Source organism: Propithecus coquereli, unplaced genomic scaffold (genome assembly GCF_000956105.1).
Source record: "Propithecus coquereli isolate 6110/MARCELLA unplaced genomic scaffold, Pcoq_1.0 Scaffold42, whole genome shotgun sequence".
Classification (NCBI taxonomy): domain Eukaryota; kingdom Metazoa; phylum Chordata; class Mammalia; order Primates; family Indriidae; genus Propithecus; species Propithecus coquereli.
Genome location: NW_012149952.1, coordinates 2,699,759 through 2,709,180, shown reverse-complemented (window position 1 = coordinate 2,709,180; position 9,422 = coordinate 2,699,759). Strand labels below are relative to the sequence as shown.

At 55.8% G+C, this 9,422-nt stretch overlaps 2 protein-coding genes across 4 annotated transcripts in view; one reads left to right on the top strand and one right to left on the bottom strand.

The window, feature by feature from the left end:
- Positions 1 to 1,241, top strand: part of SNRPD2 (small nuclear ribonucleoprotein D2 polypeptide 16.5kDa) — a 4,097-nt gene extending 2,856 nt beyond the window's left edge. Inside the window, exon 3 of the mRNA XM_012653307.1 lies at positions 984 to 1,241. Coding sequence (XP_012508761.1) covers positions 984 to 1,157 — 174 coding nt within the window. The 3' untranslated portion in view covers positions 1,158 to 1,241. The remainder of the gene's footprint in view (positions 1 to 983) is intronic.
- A 2,788-nt stretch (positions 1,242 to 4,029) lies between these two features.
- Positions 4,030 to 9,422, bottom strand: part of GIPR (gastric inhibitory polypeptide receptor) — a 9,033-nt gene continuing 3,640 nt past the window's right edge. For 2 of the 3 annotated variants that reach the window (XM_012653325.1, XM_012653326.1), the window contains 9 exons: positions 8,871 to 8,974; positions 8,535 to 8,679; positions 7,614 to 7,773; positions 7,342 to 7,402; positions 6,941 to 7,010; positions 6,726 to 6,814; positions 6,497 to 6,635; positions 4,895 to 4,936; positions 4,030 to 4,810 (listed from right to left, as the gene is read on the bottom strand). In XM_012653325.1, the coding sequence (XP_012508779.1) occupies positions 4,604 to 4,810; positions 4,895 to 4,936; positions 6,497 to 6,635; positions 6,726 to 6,814; positions 6,941 to 7,010; positions 7,342 to 7,402; positions 7,614 to 7,773; positions 8,535 to 8,679; positions 8,871 to 8,974 (1,017 nt within the window). In that variant the 3' untranslated portion in view covers positions 4,030 to 4,603. Of the gene's footprint in view, positions 4,937 to 6,496; positions 6,636 to 6,725; positions 6,815 to 6,940; positions 7,011 to 7,341; positions 7,403 to 7,613; positions 7,774 to 8,534; positions 8,680 to 8,870; positions 8,975 to 9,422 lie in introns of all 3 variants that reach the window. The other variant, XM_012653324.1, reaches the window with a different exon arrangement.

Below are 9,422 nucleotides of genomic sequence, written 5' to 3'. Positions count from 1 at the left end.
CCTGGAGGCTACTCCATAGCAAAGCATAGAGAGCTCCCTTATTCTTTTCGTTTTTTCTTACCATGCAGTAGTATTTCCATCAGGTGTGTGCACTTCGGCTTGGTTAAACCAGCAGCCTCTAACAGCTGCACGTCCCCCATCTCCTCCCATCCCTTCTTCATCTCCCTTTCCTCCCCACCCTTCCACACCGTCCTCATCTCTTTCTGTCCCTTTCTCAGCGCTTTGTATCTCTTTCCTCCATCTACTCTGCCTTGACCCTGCTTTAATTTTTGTTCATAGTAGTTATCAGCACCTGCCAGTAAATTGCAGATCTCTGTTTACTTATTTCTTGTTTTTGTCCCCTTGCTAGGTTGCAAGCCCTATGAGGCTGGCAGGGGTGTCATCTGTTTTATTGTGGCTGTATCCATAGTATTCGTGTATTAACAGTAGATGCTCTGCAAGCGTTTGTTGAATGAGCTCATGCATACTGTCATCACATGTGCCCACCTGGCACCTGAGGACAGGGACAAAGCAGGACTGGAGTGGAGGCGTCAGGTGCCGCCTGGAGCCCCAGCACCCCAGGAGGCCCTGGGTCCCCAGAGAGCAGGAGCTCCTTTGCTGCCACCTTCCCAAACACTTAGCGTTAAAAGGCACAGCGGAACCGTTTCGTTTGCCTTTACCCTGTGCTGTGTTCTGAGTACTTTACCAAAATGTTGTGTTAATTCATTTCATCTTCACAACGACCCTATGAGGGAGGTGCCATGATAGGCTCCCTTTCAGAAGGAGGAAACTGAGGCACAGAGGGGTGAAATCCTATGCCCAAGCCTTAACTAAGGACTTGCAGAGGTGGCATTGGAAGCCCGGCCCTCCTGGCCCAGGGCCTGCACCCTGCCCCAGCCTGCGCTGTGGAGGGGGACAGCAGTACCGGGCAGAGGAGAGGCAGTCGGAAGTCTCTCCTCTCACTCCCCGTGCCTTCCTACCTCCTCCTGCCCCCTCCCACCAGGCACTGCAACATGGTGCTGGAGAATGTGAAGGAGATGTGGACTGAGGTCCCCAAGAGCGGCAAGGGGAAGAAGAAATCCAAGCCGGTCAACAAGGACCGCTACATCTCCAAGATGTTCCTGCGCGGGGACTCGGTCATCGTGGTCCTGCGGAACCCGCTTATCGCTGGCAAGTAGGGCCGCCTTCCTGCCGACAACTTGGTCCCCTGTCCTGTGAACAACTGCTCTTTGTGATGGCAATAATAAAGCAGTGTTTTTTTCTAGTGACATCTGTCTGTTCCCAGGGCCTCGTGAGTGGGGCGGACTCAGGAAGGAGGGAAGGCAGCGGGGTGTAGGGCTGGGACCTACACCAGGTCCCTACAACGCTGGGACCAGGACCCCCGAGCAGGCGAAGAGGCCCCAGCTCTGCCCCATCCAGACCTCCCTTTCCCCATCTGCGAAGTGAATAGGTTGGGCTGAAATGATCTCTCATTTGTGATGCTGGAGGAAGTTTCGGCTTTCTTCTATTTTAATTATTTTTTCCATCAGCACACATCCGCCAAGTGCCTCCTCTGCGCCCAGCCCTGTGTCGCAATGCTGGGGACACAGGCACGCCCAAGAGGGCCCCTGACCTGCGCCCATGGACAGGAGTAGATGAGCGTTTAAAGCAGTCAGTCCCCAAATACTGCTAGTGATGGTGGCTAACGCCTGAGCCGGTCGGGTGCCAGACTCAACACTTTGCAGACATCCTCCTGACAACTCTGAGGCAGGCCTGTTAATTACCTCCATTTTCCAGAAGAAGAAACTGAGGCACACAGAGGTAATGTCACTTGCCAGGGGCACCCAGCCGGGAAGTGGTGATGCCGTGATTCAAACCCACCCCCTCCTGAGCCTGTGGCTGAACCCCTGAGTTCCGCTGCCCCTCAAATTCAGCTTAATGACCCTTGAGAGGAATTCTCTGACAAACGCGGGGAGATTGAGGTGGCAAAGGGAGGCCTTGGGTATGGTGGGTGGATTAAGTGTCCCTGTCGTGCTCTGACACGCACACTGACCTTTCCCCCCTCGTCTCTCTGTCGCTGCCTGTATCTCTGTCCTCTGGATGTAGCCAAACACCAGGCACATGTAGGTTGCACGCCCGTGAACTTAATGAGATGTTCGGACACTCTGAGCTGTGAAAGGCACAGCCTGAGTGAGCCTGTGAGCCTGTTAGTGGCGGAGCTGGGACCCTGCAGCGGGGAGAAGGCCTGACACACACAGGGCGACCGCTGTGAGGTTATAAATACATGCGTTTACCACGTCTGCTTGGAATAACCACCTGTGGGGCAGATAATAGAGCTATCCCATTTTATAGATGAGACATTTGAGGCCCAGAGAGGCTAAGCGATTTGCCCAGGGTCACACAGGAACAGTGGAGCTGTGTCCAAACCCAGGGAGCCAGGTCCTCGCGAGCAGTCTTTATTGTCGGGGAGCAGGGCGGAGCTACAATAGCCTCATCTGTAAAGTCGGGGCAGTGGTGCTGCCACAGGAGGTCACCCCTGGGATTTGGTTCTTTGGCAGGAGTGGAAACAGCCCAAGCCCTGGAGTTACAGTCCTGGGTTCGAATCCTGCCCTGTCTCCCGCTGGTTGTTGACTGGGAAGTGGAAATTGGTTTCCCTGCCTTGCAGGTTGGCATCGAAGATTCGAGTCCCAGCATGGTCTGATTTCCTTTGTCATCTCTTCACCCACCCCACTGCCCCAGATGGTTTTTATTTGCAGAGGAGTTGGGAATGTTCCCCAATTCACACAGCTAGTAAGTAGCCAAACTGAGCTCAAGTTAGTTGAACTAAGTCGAACTTAGTTCAAACTAAGATAAGAACCGGGCTGGTTCCTACTTTACTATTCCTATAGTACCTTTCTAGAAAAGCAGCCCTCAAAGAGTTCGCCGGGTGTGCATACCTGCACACACAGGCTTGTAATTTTACGTGTAACATTGCCAATTGGGAATTCTTAGACAGGGCAGACAGTGGCAGCATGGTGTCCCTGTGTTCTTGTGGCAACACACGGCTGAAGTTGAGCAAGGCCCCCATAAGCCCCCACCCAGTCATTTCCCATTATGGCCTGGCCAAGAAGATTCTCCCACTCCAGAAAGGAAAAAAGCAAGTGTTTCTCATGCTTTATTTACAAGGGCCCTGCCCTAAGGCCTCCAACCCACCAGAACCCACAAGGTGGTGGGAGGGAGGAGGGCCACAAGCTTGAAAAGGCTGAGTTCAGCTACGGGCACATCTGCCCAGGGAAAATACTTGACAACACCCAGGGACTAACTGAGTCTGTGTGTGTTTATGTGGGGGAAGGATTTAGGAGTGAGGGTCTTGCGTGTGTACAGGGGGTCCGGCCACGATGAGGCTATCAGCTTCCCCCGTAATTCTCCCAGTTCCCAGGGACTACCCATCTTAGGAGACCCGCGTCCTCACTCCGCGGTTAGCAGTGGCCCTGGCTACTCCGGATAGAAGGTTCCAGCTCCAAGGCTGCCTTGAGACGCCTGTGCATCCCTGTCTCTGGATCCCAGTGCCTCTCGCGTTTCTAGCTCCAGCGCTCACCTCTCGCGAGAACTGCAGACCCTCGTCCTTGGGTATCCTACAGGCATTGGCAGCTTAACTGTCCAAAGAGCAATCTTGGTTCTCCCCACCCTGAGCCCAATTTCCCCATCTTTCTGCACCATTCCAAACCGAGGAGGCTTCCTTGACTTCTCTCTTGGCGGCACGTCCCTCGTGCGATCCATCTCAAAATCCTCTCGGCTCTACCTTTAAAGTAGCTCAAGAATCCAAGCGCTTCACACCCCTCGTGGCTTCCATCCTGGTCCAGCCACTGTCACTTCCTGCCTGCAGCCCCCTCCTCACTGGGCTTCCGGCCTCCACTCCTGCCGCTGGTAATCTGTTCTCCTACAGCAGCGATCCCCAACCTTTTTGGCACTGGGGACAGGTTTCATGAAAGACAATTTTTCCATGGACTGAGGGGTGGGGTTGGAGGGGATGGCGAATGATGGGGAGTGGCTAGAAATACAGATGAAGCTTCCCTCACTCAGCTGGCCACTCACCTGCTGGGGGGGTAGCTGGGAGCAGGGGTTGGGGACCACAGCTTTACGGGACAGCAGGTGCATCTGTTTAAAACATTAGCCTGAGACGCTCCTGCTAAGAATCTTCAGTGCATCTGGAATTAAATCCCAACTCTTGTGCCTCTGCCTACTTCTCTCTCTCTCTCTATTGGCTTTGACTTATTCCAGTCCAGCCAAGGCCAAGCTCCTTCCTGCCCCAGGGCCTTTGCATATGCTATTTCTTCTGCCTAGAATCTTATCCTCCAATTCTTACCAAAGTTGTCTCCTTCACCTCTTTCAGGCATGGTTTAAATGTCACCTCCTCAGAGATGGCCTCCAAGACCACCCTAGCCCCTCTTCCAATTTCCCTTCATAAGCTGTTCTACAGCGTATGTGTAACTTGATGTTTGTGTTCATCTGTTTCCCCCACTCCATTGTGATCTCCAGGCGGACAGGAACCTTGTTTTCCTGTTTCCTTCTCCCCCGTTTCCCCAGCGTCCCCCACACTGGGCCTGGCACACAGTAGGCACTCACTAAATACATGCTAACTGAACGGACACAGGAATCCCGCTTTCTAGCAGTAATTTTCCAACACCCGGCTGGCCTCATCCCCACGCCCTGGGAGGATCCCTGAGGACAAGGCGCGGCCAGTGGGGACCTCGCCTGGGCCGGAGCCCGAGGGAAGGGCCCGGGAGGCACGCTTTGGGAGCTGGCGCTGCTTCTCGCCAAGGCTGTGGCGCAGGCGGCAGTGGTGCCAGGCACGGCGGATCTCCGACTGCACCTGCAACAGGATGGCGCTCAGAGGCGGCGCCGTTCCCCGCGCGGCCGCCAGAGGGCGCGGGCGGCGGGCCAGAGCTCTTCCTACCTCCTTGTTGATGAAGCAGTAGAGGACGCTGACCAGGAAGCCCTGCCAGAGGAGGCGCGGGGGTTAAATCGGGGTGGGGGCAGGACTGTAACCACACCCTTAATGAGCTCGAACCCTTGCCAGGCCCCCAAACACCTAAGCTGCCGCCACCTTGGTCCTAGACTATTGCGATCACTTTCTCACTGCCAGGGGTTGGGGGGAAGGTTTAAGAAAACCGAGCCCTGGAGGAAGGATCTCTTCCCCACTTTCCCACTTGGGCAAGCTGCTTAACCCCTCTGTGCCTCAGTTTCTTCATCTCGAAAATGGAGCAGTAATACAGTGGTGATTGTGCCTGACACATAGAACCTTTTTCTTCATCTTGTTTTATCATATACCATTAATGATGGACAATTAGTTTTATATCTGCATAAATTTATATATATTCTACATCTAAATTTAAATAAATACAAAATGTATTTCTATTTTAGAATTAATTAATTAATAGAAATCAATTATGTATAGGTACTATGATTAAGACACTAATCTTAGTATTACTTTCCATGACGCTGGTAAAATCTAACTCAGATCACATCCCTCTGCCCAGAACCTTCCCTTAGCTCCTGCTTGGAACAGAGAAAAAGCTGAAGTCCTCACCTGGTCCGGGAGGCCCCTCAGCCCTCTGTCCTCGGCCCCCATACCCCATGCCTTACCGGACCCTCTGCTTCAGGCACGCTGGCCTTCATCACAGGCTACGCTTCTGCCTCAGGGATCTTGCACGTGGTGTTTCTCTTCCTGGGACATTTTCCCCAAACTTGTGCCTGGCCTATCCCCTCACCTTCCTCAGGTCTCTGCTCCAGTGTGTCCTTCTCGGGGTGGCCTTCCCTGACCCTCTGTCTGAAACAGCGACCCCACCCTTCCTTGGACACCTCATCTCTCTTTTCTCGCTTTCTCCCCCCTCTACGCACATCTCGCCACCTGATGCTCTGCGTGTTTCACTTATGCAGTGGGTTGTCTGTCTCTCCCGCTAGCGTGTAGGGGCCATTTGGCTCGTGGCCGTATCCCCACGATAAGCCCGGAAGAGTGCTTACTACGTGTATGTGCTCAGCAATTTTTTTGCTGAATTTAATGAATAAACAGGCTTGTAAGGTGAGACTGGTATTGTCCCCACTTTAGAGATGAGGAAACTGAGGCCCAGCAAGGTGAAGCAGCGTGGGGACCAGGGTAAGCAAGCAAGTGCAAGGTTGGCCTCAAATTTGGGAATGAGCACCTCCTTAAATTCTGCGCCTTAGGGACCCCATTTGCCTCTGCCTGGCTCCAAGCCTGAGGTGAAAGCCACACCGCTGGCAAGTGACAGAATCTGAATTTGGCCCCAGCTGTGTGCAGCCTCAAAACCTCACTGTTCAGCAGGAGGCAGTACTCCCGGGCTAACGGTCTCCCTCCTGCTCCCTGCTGCTTGCCCAGCCCAGGACAGCCCTCGCTCAGTATTGTGTGTGGCGTGAACAAAACCCCATCTTCACGCCCCATTCAGTGGCTGTGCCCGAGGATGACTGTAGCCCTCGTGACCGGGGGTGGGAAGGAGGGCCCCGTGGGGAAGGGTGTAGCCCCTGCACCCTGCCTGAGCACCTGGAAGGAACTTAGGAAGATCTCAAAGCCGATCTTGGCAAAGCGCAGGGCGCCCCGAGCCTGTTCCTCTGTCAACGGAGCAAACACCACCTCGTGGACACCCAGCAGGGGCACCAGCGTCAGCGTTGAGCGAGCCAACCTAGGGGGAGAGGGCAGCAGTGCCCTGTGGCCCCGGGTCCCCCAACTCGCACCTGGCCCTTTCCCCTCCGTCCCCACCGCCGGCCCCCACCTCAGCCGGTAGTCCGGGCAGCGCATCTGTTGTGTCCTCAGCTTCGACAGAAGGATGCCAAGAATGCGGATAAAGATGAAGAAATTAATCTGCGGGGAGAGACAGAAGTTGAACCAGCAGCTCCCATTCTGGTGGGGGAGGGCAGGAGATGGTACCCTACTTCCCAGAATGGACAATCCCTGAGGACAGCCTGGAGGAGGCAGGGCGGACCCTACCAAGATGGTCATGAGAATGGGGGTGCGTATGATCCACCAAATGGCCTTGACTTCGTTTCGCTCCCAGCACCTGTGGGGGGCGGGATAGGGCTAAGAGACAGAAAACCTCTAGACTCACTGGATCATACACGTTAACTCGCCAGGCTCCGCCCACTTTCCTTAAGACCACACCCACATTCCTTAAGGCCCCGCCCATCCGTTACTAGCACGTCCCCACCCCATCCCCCCTTGCCAGTAGTCCTCCAAGACCTCTTCAAGCTCCCCATTCCTTTAGACCCCGCCCACATTCCCCCCAATCCCTGAGTTGCCATCAGACCCTGCCCACGTTTCCATCGCAACCCGCCCAAGTCCCTCAAAGCTCCGCCCACCTCCCAGGCCCCGCCCCAGACCCTGCAACTCACTGCGTGTTCTCGTGCAGGTACCTGACGATCACCCAGGGGATGACGAAAAGCGTGGGGGCCCCTGTGCAGACCCCGACCCCCGCCCCCCCACCCCGCCGCAGCTGTCAGCGCGCGCACGGGCCCCGCCAGGCCCAAGACCCGCGGATTCCTGTGTCAGGGAGGGGAGGCAGAAGCCCAGAGGGTGGAGGAGACCCCCTGAGGTAGAGCGGCAGCCGGGCAGCTGGGGGAGCCGAGGCGCGCTGGGCTGGGCGGGGGACGGGGTCGGGGCTCACCCCAGCCAAGGAGCAGGTAGCAGCGTAAGTAGCCCTCCTCGGAGCTTCCCACGAGCACCAGGAGGCTGTGCAGGTAGACACCCTCCACCAGCAGCCACGTGTAGTTGGCACCCACGCAGTACTGGGTCACGACCTGGGCTGTGCGGCAGGCGGCTAGCGCCTAGGGAGGGCCAGACAGGAGGAGGGGGCAGTCGGGGCTGCTGGGGTGTCCCCAAGCCTTCCCCTACCTGACACCGCTTCGTCCCTATCTCTTGCCCTCGAATGTTCTCCCACATCTGTTCTCCAGGGCATGGGATCAGTGGTTGCTTCCTTTCACCCTATTCTCTTCCCCTATATGGACTCTCCCACCCTGACCCCCTCAACAATTTGTGTCTTCTATCATGCCACCAGAGTAGAGTTTCCCCTAGACCCCCAAAATACGGCCTCTGCCACCCCAGCTCCTTCTAAGAACTGAACTCTCCTGCCAGCCTATGGACTGTCCCACCCCGTGACTTCTCAACAACTGGTACGGCCCGACTTGCCGCCAGATAGCTCCTCCCACCTCTGCTGCCAGCTGCTGGTCTCTCGCGCCCTGTCTCCCAGTACCAAACTGCCACCTACCACATTCCACCCGCACCAGTTAGTTTCTCCCATCCCGTCACCGCCTCACCTCCAGCAGGTGGATGCTCTCATTGGTGGAAAAGACCAATGATGGATGAGCCAAAAAGGGAAGAGGGGATGGAAAATTCCAGTAAAGGAGGAATGGGCTGGGAGAGTTCAATGATGGGGGAGGCTGAGTTGGGAAGGTCCCCCTCCAAATGCGTCTGGAGGGGTCAAGAGAGATAAACTGTTGATAGTGTAGGAGGTAGGAAGCGGATCGGAAACTTCCTGGTCCCACCAGAGGAGGCAGATTCCCCTGTGGAAGGGGAGCAGGATGCGCACCTGGTTCCACGGGGTAGGGGCCTGGTCCCCAGGGTAGGGGCCAGGTGGAGGTAGCAGACGGTCTCGGGTGAGGATGGCTGCCGCCCGCAGCATGAAAGACGTGAACAGGTTGATGTGGATGTAGTTCCGAGTGCAGCGCAGCCGCCTGGGAGATTTGGGGGGCAGTCTGGGGACCTCCGGAGAGCCGTCCTCAGCCACACAGAGCCCCTTTAGCTCTCTCCAGCCCTTCCCAGAGAAGCGCCAGTGGATGCTTGGAGTAGGTGACCACCCCATCTTATTGGACAAGTAACTGAGGCCCATGTCTCTGCTGCCACCACTCACAACTGGGGATCCCACCTGAAGAAACTCAAGATGAGCAGGGCTAGCAGCAGCGTGGCAAGGGACAGGGAGTAGCCGACGGTATACACGACCTGTAGCCGCTCCAAGATCAGCTTTTGGTCCTGGTGGGGGCGAGGAGGGCACAGGAACAAGGCTCGGCTCTTCCCCCAGACCCAGAGAGAGGCTGGAGGGTCACCTGCTCCTTGTTTCTGCCCAGCACCCTAATTTTCCTCTTGGGAACCACCCACCCTTGTTTGAGTGGGGCTGACTCCACCCTCCAGCTCCAGGGCTAGGCATATGACCAGCCAACCAGACCATTCTACCTAACACCCCCCCACACTCATCAGTCCTGGGACATTATGGGAGAGTTATCGAGAACAAAGGTCAGTCTCCCCACAGTGATGCTTGGTTGGTAGGATGTGAGCGTGATGCTAATGGGGACCACCTTTTCTTTTTTTTTTTTTTTTTGAGACAGAGTCTCACTGTATTGCCCGGGCTAGAGTGAGTGCCGTGGCGTCAGCCTAGCTCACAGCAACCTCAAACTCCTGGGCTCAAGCGATCCTCCTGCCT